General features: G+C 52.9%; 1 protein-coding gene across 1 annotated transcript in view; it reads left to right on the top strand.

The window, feature by feature from the left end:
- rnpepl1 (arginyl aminopeptidase like 1) overlaps positions 1-8,966 on the top strand; it is a 21,754-nt gene extending 12,788 nt beyond the window's left edge. The window contains exons 11-21 of the mRNA XM_056441173.1: positions 4-26; positions 138-193; positions 274-474; positions 1,844-1,881; positions 2,919-2,963; positions 3,042-3,174; positions 6,355-6,443; positions 7,813-7,904; positions 7,979-8,111; positions 8,374-8,461; positions 8,528-8,966. Coding sequence (XP_056297148.1) covers positions 4-26; positions 138-193; positions 274-474; positions 1,844-1,881; positions 2,919-2,963; positions 3,042-3,174; positions 6,355-6,443; positions 7,813-7,904; positions 7,979-8,111; positions 8,374-8,461; positions 8,528-8,686 — 1,057 coding nt within the window. The 3' untranslated portion in view covers positions 8,687-8,966. The remainder of the gene's footprint in view (positions 1-3; positions 27-137; positions 194-273; positions 475-1,843; positions 1,882-2,918; positions 2,964-3,041; positions 3,175-6,354; positions 6,444-7,812; positions 7,905-7,978; positions 8,112-8,373; positions 8,462-8,527) is intronic.
- The last annotated feature ends 11,911 nt before the right edge of the window (positions 8,967-20,877 follow it).

Here is a 20,877-nt window from a genome sequence, read left to right as displayed (position 1 = left end):
CAGGCCGGACCTGCTGCTGCTGGATGGTGAGTCAGATCCTCCCGTAGTACTACTAGTAGGACAGGTACTAGTACTACGACTAGTACTACTAGTAGTACTAGTCGTAGTACTTATATATTCTCTGTACTGTGTTTCAGAGCCCACCAACATGCTGGATGTGAGGGCCATCCTGTGGCTGGAGACGTACCTGCAAGTCAGTTGCTTTACTGTTAGCATTCCTGATTGAAAGCAATGAGAGCGTTAGCCCCGAGCTAACGGCCTGCCCCCCCACAGACGTGGCAGTCCACCATCTTGGTCGTCTCCCACGACAGGAACTTCCTGAACGCCGTGGTAACCGACATCGTGCACCTGCACTCCCAGAGGCTGGACAGTTACCGTGGCGACTACGAGAACTTCATCAAGACCAAAGAAGACCGCCTGAAGAACCAGCAGCGGGAATACGAGGCCCAGCTGCAGTACAGACAGCACATACAGGTACAGACAGGTACAGACATACAGGTACAGACAGGTACAGACATACAGGTACAGGTACAGACGGCACATACAGGTACAGACGTACAGGTACAGACGTACAGGTACAGACATACAGGTACAGACGGCACATACAGGTACAGACATACAGGTACAGACATACAGGTACAGGTACAGACGGCACATACAGGTACAGACATACAGGTACAGGTACAGACGTACAGGTACAGACATACAGGTACAGATGTACAGACATACAGGTACAGACATACAGGTACAGACGTACAGGTACAGACGTACAGGTACAGACCTGACAGGTACAGACATACAGGTACAGACATACAGGTACAGACGTACAGGTACAGACGTACAGGTACAGACGTACAGGTACAGACGTACAGGTACAGACATACAGGTACAGACGTACAGACATACAGGTACAGGTACAGCATACAGGTACAGACATACAGGTGCAGGCGGTAGCCCTGGTACAAGGCGTACAGGTACAGACATACAGGTACAGACGTACAGACATACAGGTACAGACGTACAGGTACAGACGGCACATACAGGTACAGACATACAGGTACAGACGTACAGGTACAGACGGCACATACAGGTACAGACATACAGGTACAGACGGCACATACAGGTACAGACATACAGGTACAGACGTACAGACATACAGGTACAGACGGCACATACAGGTACAGACATACAGGTGCAGACGTACAGACATACAGGTGCAGACGTACAGACATACAGGTACAGACGGCACATACAGGTACAGACATACAGGTACAGACATACAGGTACAGACGGCACATACAGGTACAGACATACAGGTACAGACATACAGGTACAGACGGCACATACAGGTACAGACATACAGGTACAGACATACAGGTACAGACGGCACATACAGGTACAGACATACAGGTACAGACGGCACATACAGGTACAGACATACAGGTACAGACGGCACATACAGGTACAGACATACAGGTACAGACGGCACATACAGGTACAGACATACAGGTACAGACAGCACATACAGGTACAGACATACATGTACAGACATACAGGTACAGACATACAGGTACAGACATACAGGTACAGACATACAGGTACAGACATACAGGTACAGACATACAGGTACAGACGGCACATACAGGTACAGACATACATGTACAGACATACAGGTACAGACATACATGTACAGACATACAGGTACAGACATACAGGTACAGACATACAGGTACCGCTACTGATTGTTCCCACAATGCAGTGCGAGGTTCCCACAATGCAGTGCGGCGTTCCCACAATGCAGTGCGTTCACATATGTTTTTGTGTTCCAGGTGTTACTTCTTAGGCTCAGGTGCAGAGCAAACTGAAGCTGCTGGAGAGGCTGTGAGTACACACAGTACACACACAGTACACACACAGTACACACACAGTACACACAGTACACACAGTACACAGGTGCAGACAGTACACACACAGCTGCACACAGTACACGCACAGTACACACACAGTACACACACAGTACACACACAGTACACACCAAGTACACACAGTACACACAGTACACACACAGTACACACACAGTACACACAGTATACACAGTACACAGTACACACAGTACACACAGTATACACAGTACACACACAGTACACACACAGTATACACAGTACACACAGTACACACAGTATACACAGTACACACACAGTACACACAGTACACACAGTACACACAGTACACACAGGTGCACAATAGTACACACAGTACACACACAGTGCACAGTGCACACACGTACACACAGTGCACACAGTACACAGTGCACACACAGTACACACAGTGCACACAGTGCACACAGTACACACAGTGCACACAGTACACACACAGTGCACACAGTGCACACAGTGCACACAGTAACAGTACACAGTGCACACATGGTACACACAGTACACACAGTGCACAAGTGCACACAGTACACACACAGTACACACAGTACACACAGTACACACAGTACACACAGTACACACACAGTACACACACAGTACACACAGTACACACACAGTACACACAGTACACACAGTACACACAGTACACACACAGTACACACACAGTACACACACAGTGATACACACAGTGATACACACAGTACACACACAGTACACACACAGTGATACACACAGTACACACACAGTACACACCAAGTACACACACACAGTACACACAGTACACACAGTACACAGTACACACACAGTACACACCAAGTACACACCAAGTACACACCAAGTCCTCTGACCTGTACATCCTGGTACTCTGACCTGTACATCCTGGTCCTCTGACCTGTACATCCTGGTCCTCTGACCTGTACATCCTGGTCCTCTGACCTGTACATCCTGGTCCTCTGAACGTCCTGCATGTGTTTCCTCCTGCAGACCTGAGCTGAAGCCCCTCGAGAAAGAAATTGAGGTCACTTTAAGGTAAGAAGACAACAATGAATACAAGGCTGACTGACGGACCGATCGATCGATTGATCGATGTGTGTGTTTCTCCTCCAGGTTCCCAGATAACTTTGAGAAGTTGTCTCCTCCCATCCTGCAGCTGGATGAAGTGGAGTTCTACTACACTCCAGAGCGGCCTCTGTTCTCTGGACTCAACGTGTCCGCTGACCTCGAGTCTCGCATCTGCATCGTACGTGTCATCAGTACATAAATATATACGTATATATATACATGTATATATACATATGTATGTATATATGTATGTATATATATGCATGTGTATATGTATGTATATATATTAGTGCTGTGAAAAATAACGCGTTAATTAAATTACAGGATTAATTAGTTTGTTTTAACGCATTTAACGCATGTGCAGAATGAGCTTCCAGTCCGTCTGTTGTTGGTCGTCTCTCCAGCAGCGTGTCATTCTGTCTCTAGTGTCGCGTTAACACGACTCCGATCTCCGTGTCGCGCGCCGCAGAGCTCGGGACGAAAAAAGAGTCACTTGCACCCCCCCCCCCGTCAACAACTCTTCTCTCTTCACAGCCCTAATATATATATACATATGTATGTATATATATATTAGGGCTGTGAAACGATTACAATTTTTAATCAGGTTAATCACAGGTTTCTGTGGATTAATCATGATTAATCACATATATACATTTACAGGCTCTCAAGACAGGCAAGAGCTCTGAGAAGAGTTGTTGACGGCGCGCGACACGGAGATCGGAGTCGTGTTAACGCGACACTAGAGACAGAATGACACGCTGCTGGAGAGACGACCAACAACAGACGGATTGAAGCTCATTCTGCGCATGCGTTAAATGCGTAAAATAACAAAAACTAGTTAAACCTCTAATTTAATTAACTGAGTTAACGCGTTATTTTTCACAGCACTAATATATATATGTATATACTAGGGCTGGGCACGTTAACGCGCTAATCTTGCGTTAACGCATCAATTAATTAACGCCGACTATTATTTTATCGCGCGGTAACGCAGGTTTTATTATTTATTTTATTATTGTAAAAGTGTGTTGCTCACAGGCTTTTATTTTGTAAAAGTCTGTACTGATTGCTGCGGAACCGGAAAAGAAAGTCATTCGCGGTTTAACAAACATGGAGAAGAGAACGGAGATTTTAAATGGCCATTTTCAATTTAAAGTTCTTAAAGACGGCGGAGTCGACAGAAACAAAGTCATATGTAACACTGCCAAGATGAATCGTCTTATCACCGGAGTACTTCCAGTCTTAAATATCATTTAAATGCTAAACACACCGTTGATGCAGCGAATCATACAACCAACACACAGTGGAGCGAGGCTTCGGCAGACGAGCTGCAGGGAGGAGATCAACCAAGAGAAGCAACGCCACAGCGAAGTGGAGAGCTACTGCAGGCCGGTTAGTGAGGGGGACCAGACGTCCTCTTTCCCCGGACATGTCCTGCTTTTGAAACATAACAAATGCGTCCGGCAGGGATTCCAAAAACGTCGGGATTTTGCTTCGTCGGATATTTGTGTTTCTCTGGGTTTTCATAAACTAGTATTTACCCCTTACAAGTTTTGGAAATGGTATCTCCCTTACGTTCCACCTTCTTGCGTGAGCTGACAGAATAGAGAACAGTCATTGGTCGACCGATCTCAGGGTTGCCAGATACACGATAATTATCCTCCAAATACAACCATGTTGAGCCTTTGGTACGATACTTCACCATCTCCAACCTGGCAACACGGAGCTCCTCGCCGCCTCCACTAGTTCATTGTTGTTTGTGCTGTAAACTCCTCCCAGCGCCGCCGCTCCCATAGCGCACTACGCGCTGTGCGGAGGGCACCACGTCCTGAGGTGCTCCACAAAATAGGCAACTAAAAAATCCTCATAGTTATAATAATTATAATGCCGATATTATTTCAGTCTTGAAATATTAGGCACCTTTTAGGCATATACAGGACTGTCTCAGAAAATTAGAATATTGTGATAAAGTTCTTTATTTTCTGTAATGCAATTAAAAAAACAAAAATGTCATGCATTCTGGATTCATTACAAATCAACTGAAATATTGCAAGCCTTTTATTCTTTTAATATTGCTGATTATGGCTTACAGCTTAAGAAAACTCTAAAATCCTATCTCATAAAATTTTAATATTTCCTCAGACCAAGTAAAAAAAAAGATTTATAACAGCTGAGTGTTTGTCAAGGCTCAGGAAACCCTTGCAGGTATTTCGAGTTAATTAGTCAATTCAAGTGATTTGTTTAATACCCTACTAGTATACTTTTTCATGATATTCAAATATTTAGAGATAGGATAGTTGAGTTTTCTTAAGCTGTAAGCCATAATCAGCAATAAATCAGAATAAAAGGCTTGCAATATTTCAGTTGATTTGTAATGAATCCAGAATGCATGACATTTTTGTTTTTTTAATTGCATTACAGAAAATAAAGAACTTCATCACAATATTCTAATTTTCTGAGACAGTCCTGTATATCACAAAACAGGCAGAACAAGAGAGATGTTTAATCTCAGCAACATTTAAAATAGAAGTGCGCTATACACTACTTTTGAATTAATTATTGGATTTTGCGTATACAAATGCGATTAATCAGGGAAATCATGCGATTAATCGCGGTTAAAAAATGTAATCGTTGCCCAGCCCTAATATATACATATGTGTATATATACACTACCGTTCAAAAGTTTGGGATCACCCAGACAATTTTGTGTCTTCCATGAAAAATCACACTTTTATTTATCAAATGAATATAAAATATAGTCAAGACATTGACAAGGTTAGAAATAATGATTAATATTTGAAATATTAATTTTGTTCTTCAAACTTCAAGCTCAAAGGAAGGCCAGTTGTATCGCTTATATCACCAGCATAACTGTTTTCAGCTGTGCTAACATAATTGCACGGGTTTTCTCCATCATCCATTAGTCTTCTAAGGCGATAACACAATGTACCATCAGAACACTGGAGTGATGATGAAATGGGCCTCTATACACCTCTGGAGACATGTCATTAGAAACCAGACGTTTCCACCTAGAAGAGTCATTTAGCACATTAACAATGTAGAGAGTGTATTTATGATTAATTTAATGTTATCTTCATTGAAAAAACAGTGCTTTTCTTTGAAGAATAAAGTCATTTCTAAGTGATCCCAAACTTTTGAACGGTAGTGTATGTGTATATATGTATATGTATGTATATATATATCCCTGATGGCGTCTTCAGATCCTTCATCTGGAACGTGATGCAGACGTCATGCTGGTTCTCACGTCGATACAATAGCCGATCAAACCGATCGGTAATCAATGATCCTGTTATTATCTGACTGTTATTGACTGAGGTCACGTGTTGTTTCCCATCAGGTCGGTGAAAACGGATCCGGCAAAACGACTGTTCTCAAACTTCTGATGGGCGAGTTGACGCCGGTGGGAGGAGTCAGACAATCTCACAGGTGAGGCCAACGGACCAATCAGAGCGCTGCTCTGTTATATCTTTTTACTGTTTAGCAAACTACTTACTTATAGGCATGGACTCTGTTTAGGGAACCATGGACTCTGTTAAGGGAATCATGGACTGTTCAGGGAACCATGGACTGTTTAGGGAACCATGGACTGTACAGGGAACAATGGACTGTACAGGGAACAATGGACTGTACAGGGAACAATGGACTGTTTAGGGAACCATGGACTGTTTAGGGAACCATGGACTGTTCAGGGACGCATGGACTGTTCAGGGAACAATGGACTCTGTTGAGGGAACCATTGACTCTGTTGAGGGAACCATGGACTGTTCAGGGACACATGGACTGTTCAGGGAACAATGGACTGTTCAGGGAACAATGGACTCTGTTCAGGGAACCATGGACTCTTTAGGGAACAATGGACTGTTTAGGGAACAATGGACTGTTCAGGGAACCATGGACTGTTTAGGGAACCATGGACTGTACAGGGAACAATGGACTGTTTAGGGAACAATGGACTGTTTAGAGAACCATGGACTGTTCAGGGACCCATGGACTGTTCAGGGACACATGGACTCTGTTTAGGGAACCATGGACTGTTCAGGGAACAATGGACTGTCTAGGGAACCATGGACTGTTCAGGGAACCATGGACTGTTCAGGGAACCATGGACTGTTTAGGGAACCATGGACTGTTCAGGGAACCATGGGCTCTGTTTAGGGAACCATTGACTGTTCAGGGAACCATAGACTGTTTAGGGAACAATAGACTGTTTAGGGAACAATGGACTGTTTAGGGAACAATGGACTGTTTAGGGAACAATGGACTGTTCAGGGAACCATGGGCTGTTTAGGGAACCATGGGCTGTTTGGGGAACCATGGGCTCTGTTTAGGGAACCATGGATTGTTTAGGGAACAATGGACTGTTTAGGGAACAATGGACTGTTTAGGGAACAATAGACTGTTTAGGGAAAAATAGACTGTTTTTGGAACAATGGACTGTTTTTGGAAAAATGGACTGTTTAGGGAACCATGGACTGTTCAGGGAACCATGGGCTGTTCAGGGAACCATGGACTGTTCAGGGAACAATGGACTGTTCAGGGACACATGGACTGTTCAGGGAACCATGGACTGTTCAGGGAACCATGGGCTGTTCAGGGAACTATGGGCTCTGTTTAGGGAACCATGGACTGTTTAGGGAACAATGGACTGTTTAGGGAACAATAGACTGTTTAGGGAACAATGGACTGTTTAGGGAACCATGGACTGTTCAGGGAACCATGGACTCTGTAAATGTTCCTCCAAGAGACTAAACGGTTCCCTGAAAAAGCTGGTGATGGTGGTTATGGTTCTCCTCAGGAACCTGAAGATCGGGTACTTCAGCCAGCACCATGTGGACCAGCTGGACCTGAACGTCTGCTCCGTGGAGCTGCTGCTCAACCGTTTCCCCGGTAACAAACCGTGCCGAGGGGCGAGCCCTAGCTTCACGCGATCCCATTGGCTGACGGCCGTCTTTGTGTCTCAGGGCGGACGGAGGAGGAGTACCGCCACCAGCTGGGCGGCTACGGCATCACCGGGGAGCTGTCCACCAGGCCGGTGGCCAGCCTATCAGGAGGCCAGAAGAGCCGCGTGGCCTTCGCCCAGATGACCATGCCATGGTAGGAGAACGCTGGGTGATGGTGGTGGTGGTGGTGGTGATGATGATGATGGTGGTGGTGGTGATGATGGTGGTGGTGGTGGTGGTGATGATGATGATGATGATGGTGGTGGTGATGGTGGTGGTGGTGATGATGGTGGTGGTGGTGATGATGATGATGGTGGTGGTGGTGGTGGTAATGATGATGATGATGGTGGTGGTGGTGGTAATGATGATGATGATGGTGGTGGTGGTAATGATGATGTCGTCTCTCTGTCCTTCAGTCCTAACTTCTACATCCTAGATGAGCCGACAAATCACCTGGACATGGAGACCATCGAGGCTCTGGCTAAAGCCCTCAACAAGTTCAGAGTAAGGGAGGGAGGGAGGGGGGGGGGGGGGGTCAGGTGTCCAGGTGTTCACGGTGTCATGTTTCAGGGCGGAGTCGTCCTCGTGTCCCACGACGAGCGTCTGATCCGGCTGGTGTGCCGGGAGCTCTGGGTGTGTGAGCACGGGAAGGTCGGACGCATCGACGGCGGCTTCGACGAGTACCGAGACATCCTGCACGAGCAGTTCAGGAAGGAGGGCTACCTGTGAGGCCGCGCCCACCACCTGTGAGGCCACGCCCACCACATGGCAGCCAATCGGCCGTCGGGGCAGACCGGAGGACGCTTTCTTCTCTGAACTGTCTCGCCTGCTGCGAGCCGATTGGTCGTTCCTGCTCAGCTGGTGAGGGGAGGAGTCACCGTGGTGAGGGGAGGAGTCACCACCATCTGGACTTTATTTAAAAGTTTATTGTTGAACGTGTTTTAGTTTTGTATCTCTAATCAATCAAAGTGATCAGCTTCATCAGATCAATAAAACATCCCACCAAGCTGCTGCCCTGTGTCCTTGACATGAAGACACCTAGACCCTCTAGACCCTGACCCTCTAGACCTGACCCTCTAGACCCTGACCCTCTAGACCTGACCCTCTAGACCCTGACCCTCTAGACCTGACCCTCTAGACCCTGACCCTCTAGACCCTGACCCTCTAGACCTGACCCTCTAGACCTGACCCTCTAGACCCTGACCCTCTAGACCTGACCCTCTAGACCTGACCCTCTAGACCCTGACCCTCTAGACCCTGACCCTCTAGACCCTGACCCTCTAGACCTGACCCTCTAGACCTGACCCTCTAGACCCTGACCCTCTAGACCCTGACCCTCTAGACCCTGACCCTCTAGACCTGACCCTCTAGACCCTGACCCTCTAGACCCTGACCCTCTAGACCCTGACCCTCTAGACCCTGACCCTCTAGACCTGACCCTCTAGACCCTGACCCTCTAGACCTGACCCTCTAGACCCTGACCCTCTAGACCTGACCCTCTAGACCTGACCCTCTAGACCTGACCCTCTAGACCTGACCCTCTAGACCCTGACCCTCTAGACCTGACCCTCTAGACCTGACCCTCTAGACCTGACCCTCTAGACCTGACCCTCTAGACCCTGACCCTCTAGACCTGACCCTCTAGACCTGACCCTCTAGACCTGACCCTCTAGACTTGACCCTCTAGACCTGACCCTCTAGACCTGACCCTCTAGACCCTGACCCTCTAGACCCTGACCCTCTAGACCTGACCCTCTAGACCTGACCCTCTAGACCTGACCCTCTAGACCTGACCCTCTAGACCTGACCCTCTAGACCTGACCCTCTAGACCTGACCCTCTAGACCTGACCCTCTAGACCCTGACCCTCTAGACCTGACCCTCTAGACCCTGACCCTTTAGACCTGACCCTCTAGACCCTGACCCTCTAGACCTGACCCTCTAGACCTGACCCTCTAGACCTGACCCTCTAGACCCTGACCCTCTAGACCTGACCCTCTAGACCTGACCCTCTAGACCCTGACCCTCTAGACCTGACCCTCTAGACCCTGACCCTCTAGACCTGACCCTCTAGACCTGACCCTCTAGACCCTGACCCTCTAGACCTGACCCTCTAGACCTGACCCTCTAGACCTGACCCTCTAGACCTGACCCTCTAGACCTGACCTCAGACCCTGACCCTCTAGACCCTGACCCTCTAGACCCTGACCCTCTAGACCTGACCCTCTAGACCCTGACCCTTTAGACCCTGACCCTCTAGACCCTGACCCTCTAGACCCTGACCCTTTAGACCCTGACCCTCTAGACCCTGACCCTCTAGACCTGACCCTCTAGACCCTGACCCTTTAGACCCTGACCCTCTAGACCTGACCCTCTAGACCTGACCCTCTAGACCCTGATCACAGAGACATGTGAGTCTGTCATACAGAGCTCTATCTGGTGACTAGTACCTAAGGAAAGGTCTTAGTCCAGGGCTGTGTCTACTACTCTGACTTTCAGTGTTCGAAGTGCGCCACTGAAAAAACCAGCAGCACCAGAGCACTGAGTCCCCGCATGGCGCCCTGCCAACGGGCAGAACATGCAGTGTAAACGATGGACACTACTCGCCCTCAACGGGCGCCATCTTGGCTACGCAGCGGAAGAGGAGGAGCCCTTTCGCCAGCTTTTCATTTCTAAAACAATGGCGGACGAGATGCTCCGGTAGCACAAGCGGTCGACCACGAGGCTCCTGCCGCGATGGTGGAGGTATGGCAGTTTCCACATGGGGTGGAGAAAGGTAAACAAGGGACAACAAGAGGGCAAGAGGTGCATTCTGTCACTTTAAGGGTCACGGGATCGCGAGCAGATTTGCGTCCGTCACTCCGCCAAGTGGTGAACGTGAGAGTTCCATGTGAGACTCACAGCCACGCAGCGCAGTACAGGCTCTGAAATGTAGAGCACTGTATCGTAGTGTACTTCGTAAAGTGTGCGGTAGTAGACACAGCCCGGGTCTTAGAGACAGGACAATAGAGCCAGATGGAAAGGACAATAGAGACAGAACAAGAGACACAGAGGACAATAGTGAGATGGAGAGAACAATAGAGACAGATGGAGAGGACAATAGAGTGAGATGGAGAGGACAATAGAGCCAGATGGAAAGGACAATAGAGACAGAACAAGAGACACAGAGGACAATAGAGACAGATGGAGAGGACAATAGAGTGAGATGGAGAGGACAATAGAGACACACAGAGGACAATAGAGCCAGATGGAAAGGACAATAGAGACAGAACAAGAGACAGAGGACAATTGAGACAGATGGAGAGGACAATAGAGACTGAGGACAATAGAGTGAGATTTAGAGGACAATAGAGACACACAGGACAATAGAGTGAGATGGAGAGGACAATAGAGACACAGAGGAAAATAGAGCAAGATGGAGAGGACAATAGAGACACAGGACAATAGAGACGGCCATGGAGAAGACAATAGAGACGGCCATGGAGAGGACAATAGAGACGGCCATGGAGAGGACAATAGAGACGGCCATGGAGAGGACAATAGAGACGGCCATGGAGAGGACAATAGAGACGGCCATGGAGAGGTCAATAGAGACGGCCATGGAGAGGACAATAGAGACGGCCATGGAGAGGACAATAGACGGCCATGGAGAGGACAATAGAGACGGCCATGGAGAGGACAATAGAGACGGCCATGGAGAGGTCAATAGAGACGGCCATGGAGAGGACAATAGAGACGGCCATGGAGAGGTCAATAGAGACGGCCATGGAGAGGTCAATAGAGACGGCCATGGAGAGGACAATAGAGACGGCCATGGAGAGGACAATAGAGAGCGGACCATGGAGAGGACAATAGAGACGGCCATGGAGAGGTCAATAGAGACGGCCATGGAGAGGTCAATAGAGACGGCCATGGAGAGGACAATAGAGACGGCCATGGAGAGGACAATAGAGACGGCCATGGAGAGGACCCGGTCTCGCCGCTAGTGAAGCGGCAGTGAGCCACGGAGGCCGTGACCCGGTTCCTCCTCCAGGCGAACCGGTCCTGGCGGGCCCTCAGTCCGCGGGTCAGAACCTCCACGCACCTGTCCAACGGGACCCCCAGGCACCTGCTCCGGCCCGGGGGTCTGGACCGGGCCCTGAAGCCCAGCATCCTCTCCGCCAGGAACGCTCCTGGTGACCGGCAGCAGTCTGGAGGACCGGTCCCCCATGTGGTCCCCTCATGGACCGGTCCCCCCGAGGGACGACTTTGACCCAGTGGCTGAGCGGATCCACCAGAACCACACGGGGGACTCCGGTCCACTGCAGCGCCGGCCGGAGCCCGACTCTGGTCATCGCCCACCTGAGGAGGTAGACCCCCGTAGTCCCTACATGGGCCCCCTCAGTCCTGTCTTCTCTGTCCCCCATGTGGTCCCTCTGTGGCCCCCTCATGTGGCCCCCTCATGTGGTCCCCTCATGTGGTCCCCTCTGTGGCCCCCCCATGTGGTCCCCTCTGTGGTCCCCTCATGTGGTCCCCCTCATGTGGCCCCCTCTGTGGCCCCCTCATGTGGTCCCCATGTGGTCCCCTCTGTGGTCCCCCATGTGGTCCCCTCTGTGGCCCCCTCATGTGGTCCCCCCATGTGGTCCCCTCATGTGGTCCCCCCATGTGGTCCCCTCTGTGGCCCCCTCATGTGGTCCCCTCATGTGGCCCCCTCATGTGGTCCCCTCTGTGGTCCCCCATGTGGTCCCCTCTATAGGCCCCTCATGTGGTCCCCCCATGTGGTCCCCTCTGTGGCCCCCTCATGTGGTCCCCCCATGTGGCCCCCTCATGTGGTCCCCCCATGTGGTCCCCTCTGTGGTCCCCTCATGTGGCCCCCCCATGTGGTCCCCTCTGTGGCCCCCTCATGTGGTCCCCTCATGTGGCCCCCCCATGTGGTCCCCTCTGTGGCCCCCTCATGTGGTCCCCTCTGTGGTCCCCTCTGTGGTCCCCCCATGTGGCCCCCTCATGTGGTCCCCTCATGTGGTCCCCTCTGTGGTCCCCCCATGTGGCCCCCATGTGGCCCCCTCATGTGGTCCCCCCATGTGGTCCCCCCATTTGGTCCCCCCATGTGGTCCCCTCTGTGGCCCCCTCATGTGGTCCCCCCATGTGGTCCCCTCTGTGGCCCCCTCATGTGGTCCCCTCTGTGGTCCCCCCATGTGGTCCCCCCATGTGGCCCCTCTGTGGTCCCCCATGTGGTCCCCTCTGTGGCCCCCTATGTGGTCCCCCCATGTGGTCCCCTCATGTGGTCCCCCATGTGGTCCCCTCTGTGGTCCCCTCATGTGGCCCCCCATGTGGTCCCCTCTGTGGCCCCCTCATGTGGTCCCCTCATGTGGCCCCCCCATGTGGTCCCCTCTGTGGCCCCCTCATGTGGTCCCCTCTGTGGTCCCCCTCTGTGGTCCCCCCATGTGGCCCCCTCATGTGGTCCCCTCATGTGGTCCCCTCTGTGGTCCCCTCTGTGGTCCCCCCATGTGGTCCCCCCATGTGGTCCCCTGTGGTCCCCTCTGTGGCCCCCTCATGTGGTCCCCTCATGTGGTCCCCTCTGTGGTCCCCCTCTGTGGTCCCCCCATGTGGCCCCCTCATGTGGTCCCCCCATGTGGTCCCCTCATGTGGTCCCCCCATGTGGTCCCCTCATGTGGTCCCCCCATGTGGTCCCCTCATGTGGTCCCCTCTGTGGCCCCCTCATGTGGTCCCCTCATGTGGCCCCCCCATGTGGTCCCCTGTGGTCCCCTCATGTGGTCCCCCATGTGGTCCCCATGTGTCCCTCTGTGGTCCCCCATGTGGTCCCCATGTGGTCCCCCATGTGGTCCCCCATGTGGTCCCCCATGTGGCCCCTCAGAATCAAGATTCAAGATGTTTTTTGTCATGACACCACATGGTAGGAAGAGGGGGAGGGGAGGTAATCCAAAGATTGATAGTGGCGTCGTGAGGCAGAAGGTAACCAGCACCGACAAACGCCCAGCCCGATTCCGCCGCGATCACGGCGGACGCGAACCCCGTCATGTCACACACAGTGTGCAGTGAAATGAAAGTGGCAATGTGGGATGGGACAACAAGCAATAATTATTTACAATAAAACAACACATTTCAGTTTGTGTGTGTGTGTGTGTGTGTGTGTGTGTGTGTGTGTGTGTGTGTGTGTGTGTGTGTGTGTGTAGGTGTGTGTGTGTGTGTGTGTGTGTGTGTGTGTGTGTGTGTGTGTGTGTGTGTGTGTCCTAGAGGGCAGTAGATAAGATTGAAGTTGGGTCTTCCAGTTCTGGTGAGGTCGGACTATTCACAGTCCTGATGCCTGAGGATTTCAAGAAACTCCGATCTCAGTCTCTCTGTTTGCAGCGTGACGGAGCTGCGCTTGACCACGAGCTGAAACAGTCTGTTCTTGGGGTTAGGATCCTTCATGATCCTGCCCTGGTTCTGCACCTCCTGGTGTACAAGTCCAGGGTGGGAGTGTGGTTCAATAGTGCGCAAACCAGCCGCACTACTCCTCAGAGCCTTCCTGTCGGCGGAGCAGTTGCCAAACAGGCTGTGATGCTTCCTGTCAGGACTCTCACGGAGAGTAGAAGGACTGAAGGATCATCTGGAACTTTAAATTCCATCAGCTGCCTGAGGTGGTAGAGGCTGCCTTCCTCCAACCCATGTGGTCCCTCTGTGGGTGGTCCCCCATGTGCCCCATGTGGTCCTGTGGTCCCCCCCATGTGGTCCCTCATGTGGTCCCCATGTGGTCCCTCTGTGGCCCCCATGTGGTCCCATGTGGTCCCCTCATGTGGTCCCCTCATGTGGTCCCCTCATGTGGCCCCCCCATGTGGTCCCCTCTGTGGTCCCCTCATGTGGTCCCCCCATGTGGTCCCCCATGTGGTCCCTCTGTGGCCCCTCTGTGGTCCCCATGTGGTCCCCCATGTGGTCCCCTCTGTGGCCCCCATGTGGTCCCCCTGTGGCCCCATGTGGCCCCCATGTGGTCCCTCATGTGGCCCCCCTCTGTGGCCCCCTCATGTGGTCCCCTCATGTGGTCCCCTCATGTGGTCCCCTCATGTGGTCCCCTCTGTGGCCCCCTATGTGGTCCCCTCATGTGGCCCCTCATGTGGCCCCTCATGTGGTCCCCCATGTGGTCCCTCTGGCCCCTCATGTGGTCCCCCATGTGGTCCCCCCATGTGGTCCCCATGTGGTCCCCTCTGTGGTCCCCCATGTGGTCCCCTCATGTGGTCCCCCCATGTGGTCCCCTCATGTGGTCCCCTCATGTGGTCCCCCATGTGGTCCCCCCATGTGGTCCCCTCTGTGGCCCCCTCATGTGGTCCCCCCATGTGGCCCCCATGTGGTCCCCTCTGTGGCCCCCTCATGTGGTCCCCCCATGTGGTCCCCTCATGTGGCCCCCCCATGTGGTCCCCTCTGTGGTCCCCTCATGTGGTCCCCCCATGTGGTCCCCTCTGTGGCCCCCTCATGTGGCCCCCCCATGTGGTCCCCTCTGTGGTCCCCTCATGTGGTCCCCCCATGTGGTCCCCCCATGTGGTCCCCTCTGTGGTCCCCATGTGGTCCCCTCTGTGGTCCCCTCATGTGGTCCCCCCATGTGGTCCCCTCTGTGGTCCCCTCATGTGGTCCCCTCTATAGGCCCCTCATGTGGTCCCCCCATGTGGCCCCCTCATGTGGCCCCCTCATGTGGTCCCCCCATGTGGTCCCCTCATGTGGCCCCCCCATGTGGTCCCCTCTGTGGTCCCCTCATGTGGCCCCCCCATGTGGTCCCCTCTGTGGCCCCCTCATGTGGCCCCCTCATGTGGTCCCCCCATGTGGTCCCCTCATGTGGTCCCCCTCATGTGGCCCCCTCATGTGGTCCCCTCTGTGGTCCCCTATGTGGCCCCCTATGTGGTCCCCCATGTGGTCCCCCTATGTGGTCCCCCTATGTGGTCCCCCTATGTGGTCCCCCATGTGGTCCCCCATGTGGTCCCCCATGTGGTCCCCCATGTGGTCCCCTCTGTGGTCCCCTCATGTGGCCCCCCCATGTGGTCCCCTCATGTGGCCCCCCATGTGGTCCCCTCTGTGGTCCCCCATGTGGTCCCCTCTGTGGTCCCCCATGTGGTCCCCTCTGTGGTCCCCCATGTGGTCCCCCTCTGTGGTCCCCCCATGTGGCCCCCTCATGTGGTCCCCCCATGTGGTCCCCTCATGTGGTCCCCTCTGTGGTCCCCCCATGTGGTCCCCCCATGTGGTCCCCTCTGTGGCCCCCTCATGTGGTCCCCCCATGTGGTCCCCATGTGGTCCCCTCTGTGGTCCCCTCTGTAGGCCCCTCATGTGGTCCCCCCATGTGGTCCCCCCATGTGGTCCCCTCTGTGGCCCCCTCATGTGGCCCCCTCATGTGGCCCCCTCATGTGGTCCCCTCATGTGGTCCCCTCATGTGGCCCCCCCATGTGGTCCCCTCTGTGGCCCCCTCATGTGGCCCCCCTCTGTGGCCCCCTCATGTGGTCCCCCCATGTGGCCCCCTCTGTGGTCCCCTCATGTGGTCCCCCCATGTGGCCCCCTCTGTGGTCCCCTCATGTGGTCCCCCCATGTGGTCCCCTCATGGCCCCATGTGGCCCCTCTGTGGCCCCTCATGTGGCCCCTCATGTGGTCCCCATGGTCCCTCTGGCCCCTCATGTGGTCCCCCCATGTGGCCCCCTCATGTGGTCCCCCCATGTGGCCCCCTCATGTGGCCCCCCCATGTGGTCCCCTCATGTGGCCCCCCCATGTGGTCCCCTCATGTGGTCCCCCTCATGTGGCCCCCTCTGTGGTCCCCTCATGTGGTCCCCCCATGTGGCCCCCTCATGTGGTCCCCTCTGTGGTCCCCTCATGTGGCCCCCCCATGTGGTCCCCTCATGTGGCCCCCCATGTGGTCCCCTCTGTGGTCCCCCCATGTGGTCCCCTCATGTGGCCCCCCCATGTGGTCCCCTCATGTGGCCCCCCCATGTGGTCCCCTCTGTGGTCCCCTCATGTGGTCCCCTCTGTGGCCCCCTCATGTGGCCCCCCCATTACATTACATTACATTACATGTCATTTAGCAGACGCTTTTATCCAAAGCGACTTACAATAAGTGCATTTCAACCTAGAGTACAAACTAAGAACAACAAGAATACAGGAAGTAACATTTCCTCAACATAGTCGAACTACAAAAGTACCATAAGTAAGTGCTATCTAAGTGCCACTGAAGTGCTAATCTGTGTTTTAATCCAGATATAGTCGGAAAGGTGTGTTTTCAGTCTCCGACGGAAGATGTAGAGACTTTCTGCTGTCCTGATGTCAGTGGGGAGCCTGCTCCACCACTGAGGAGCCAGGACAGCAAACAGTCTGGATTTCAGTGATTAGCCCGAGGTGCAGGAGGCACAAGTCGATTAGCTGTTGCGAGGAGGCTTAACGTGCCGGGTACGGTGTGACCATATCCCGGATGTAGGCGGGGCGATCCGTCTAGGAGCACGATGCGCCAGGACCAGTGTTTTGAAGCCGGATGCGAGCAGCCACCGTAACCAGTGGAGAGAGCGGAGGCGGAGTGGTGTGGGTGAATTTCCGGGAGGCTGAAGACCAGTCGAGCTGCTGCATTCTGGATGAGCTGCAGGGGTCGGATGGCCTGCAGGTAGACCAGCCAGGAGGAGTTGCAGTAGTCGAGGCGTGAAATGACCAGAGCCTGGATCAGAACCTGCGCCGCCTTCTGAGTAAGAAGAGGACATATTATCCTGATGTTGTGCAGCACCTACAGGAACGTGTTGTCGCAGTAATGTTGGCAGTCAGGGAGAGTTGACTGTCGAGTGTCACCCCGAGGTTCCTGGAAGTCGGGTTAGAGGCTAACACAGAGTTGTTGAAAGTGGTATTCAGGTCGTGGGTGGGGAGCCTTTCCCTGGAAGGAATAGTAGCTCAGTCTTGTCAGGGTTGATCTTCAGGTGGTGAGCAGACATCCACTGAGAGATGTCAGTCAGACAGGCAGAGATCGTGCCGCCACCCGTGTTTCGGACGGGGGAAAGAAGAAGATCAGTTGGGTGTCATCAGCATAGCTATGGTAGGAGAAGCCATGCGAGCGAATGACAGAGCCGAGAGATTTTGTGTACAGAGAGAAGAGGAGGGACCCAGGGGGCCTTGAGGAACCCCATAGTGAGGGGAAGAGGAGAGGACCCAGGGAGCCCCTGAGGAGATGAGGACAAGGATCAGACACAGATCCTCTCCAAGTTACCCCGTAGGTGCGGTCTTTAAGGTAGGAAGAGAAAAGAGCGAGTGCAGTGCCTGAGATCCCCAGGTCCTGAAGAGAAGAGATCAGGATCTGGTGGTTCACGGTGTCAAATGCTGCAGAAAGGTCGAAGGATAAGGACAGAGGAGAGAGGCTGCTCTAGCAGTGTGAAGCTGCTCAGAGACAGCAAGGAGGGCCGTCTCTGTCGAGTGGCCGGCCTTGAATCCAGACTGGTGAGGGTCAAGAAGGTTGTTACTGTGGAGATAGGAGGACACTTGGCTCAAGATAGCTCGCCCAGAGTTTTGGAGAGAAAAGGAAGAAGAGAGACCGGTCTGTGGTTGCTGACTTCAGACGGGTCGAAGTGGGTTTCTTCAGGAGAGGTTGACTCGCCTCCTTCAGAGAGTTAGGGAAACAGCCAGTTGAGAGGAGCTGTTAATAAGATGGGTGAGGAAGGTCAGAAGGTCAGGAGCAATAGCCTGGAGAATGGGAGACGGACGGGGTCAAGGGGCGCAGGTGGTCGGTCGGTGGAGGTCACCAAGCTAAGAACTTGATTGGGAGACAAGGGGTGAAAGAGGAAGAGAGGGGGATGAGGAAGTTGGTGTTGGTGAGGTGATAGAAGATGGATTTTTAAAGAAGGAGCGTATGCCGTCTATCTTGTTTGTAAAGTAGACGACAAAGTGGCTCGACAAAAGGGTGGAAGGAGGAGGGGACAGGGGATCAAGGAGGTTGGAAAAGATAGAGAAGAGTTTTGGGGTTAGAGAAGGAAGACTGAATTTTGGTCAGGTAGAACGAGCTTTTGGCTGCAGAGATAGAGGAAGAGAAGGAGGAGGAGAGATTGATAGAAGAGCAAGTCTTCCGCTTGATTCGATTTGCGCCATTTTCTTTCCGCCGCTTCAGAGTGGCTCTCTCGGCGCACTGAGTCCGACAACCACGGAGCGGAGAGGATTTCCGAACCGTCGTGTCTTAAAAGGACAAAGAGAATCAAGAGATGAAGACAGGGAAGAGAGGAGAGTGTCTGCGGCAGAGTTAGGATGCATGAGTGAGAAGCAGTCAGTTGAGGGAGAGCAGATAGGACAGAGGAGGCAGAGAGGAGGGACAGAGGTGCGAATGTTGCGGCGTACAGGTGCAGAGTCTGTAGATATGGGTGGGTTGTCAGTACCAGAGAGCGAGAGAGAGTAAGAGATGAAGAAGTGGTCAGAGACATGGAGAGGAGTCACAGTGAGGTTAGAGGTAGAGCAGTTTCTTGTGAAAATGTAGTCAAGGTGGTTGCCGGCTTTGTGAGTAGGAGGGGAGGGATTGAGTGAGAGGTTAAAGGAAGACAATAAGAGTAAGAGATCACATGACTTCTCTGTCTGGATGTTAGTCACCCAGAAGGATGAGCGGGGGGCCGTGTTCCAAGATTCGATAGGAGGACGTCTAGCTCTTCCAAGAAATCTCCCAAAGAACCAGGGGGACGGTAGAGAACAACAATGTGAAGTTGGACCGGATGAGTAACGGTCACCGCATGAAACTCAAAAGTCAGTGGGATAAAGAGTGGAAGCGGGTAGGGACAGAAACACCATGTGGGTGAGATGAGTAAGCCTGTACCTCAGCCCCGACCAGAGGGTCTGGGTGTGTGGCTTAAGGAGAAGGCAGAGGAGAGAGCAGCCGGGTAGCGTGTTGTCTACTGTGATCCAGGTCTCAGTGAGAGCCAGGAAGTCAGCGACTGCTCCACAGCAAAGCCAGAGATGAAGTCGGCCTTGCGGTTGGCTGACTGACAGTTCCAGAGGCCTCCCGTGACCAGGTGCTGGGTGTGAGTAGAACGGGTAGGAAGGATAACAGAGAAGAGGTACCGGTACATGAATGAGCGAGTCCTATAGTAACTACGAGTAGAGAGACACACATATTCAAAAAATGGGGAAATACTCAGCCACCCCCGAAGACTCCAACGGAAGACTCCTATGTGGTTGTCCTCCTAGTCTTGACTCAACGGAAGACTCTATGTCTTGTCCTCCAGTCTCGTCCGATGAGTCACACTGGCCTCACAGCTGACGCGAAAACCCCACCGGTTATGAGCCTGTTAGTGCCAATTACCTCCAGCGTTGACACCGCCCTTGGCTTTTGGTATTCAAATGACACTCAATAGAAACCAGGTGTGATCGTCCAATCAGTGAAGATTCAGGTGTCGGAACACAGGACACACCTCTCTACCAAAACAACTCCTTAAAACAGGACAGACTAACAATCTAGCAGCTTTAATCAACAAATACAACAGTAACTTTAGCAGATAAAACTAGTTTAAAGAAGATACTTAGCAGGATCCAAGTAGTCAGTAGTCTCGCCTCACAGGTAGAAAATGCACCCCCCCTGTGGTCCCCTCATGTGGCCCCCCCATGTGGTCCCCTCTGTGGTCCCCTCATGTGGTCCCCCTCATGTGGCCCCCTCATGTGGTCCCCATGTGGTCCCCTCTGTAGGCCCCCCATGTGGCCCCCCCATGTGGCCCCCTCATGTGGTCCCCCCATGTGGTCACCTCATGTGGCCCCCTCATGTGGTCCCCCCATGTGGTCACCTCATGTGGCCCCCTCATGTGGCCCCCTCATGTGGTCCCCCTCATGTGGCCCCCTCATGTGGCCCCCTCATGTGGTCCCCCCATGTGGTCCCCTCATGTGGCCCCCCCATGTGGTCCCCTCTGTGGTCCCCTCATGTGGCCCCCCCATGTGGTCCCCCCATGTGGCCCCCTCATGTGGTCCCCTCAT

Source organism: Pseudoliparis swirei, chromosome 20 (assembly GCF_029220125.1).
Source record: "Pseudoliparis swirei isolate HS2019 ecotype Mariana Trench chromosome 20, NWPU_hadal_v1, whole genome shotgun sequence".
Taxonomy (NCBI): Eukaryota; Metazoa; Chordata; class Actinopteri; order Perciformes; family Liparidae; genus Pseudoliparis; species Pseudoliparis swirei.
This window is presented reverse-complemented; position numbering and strand designations above follow the sequence as displayed.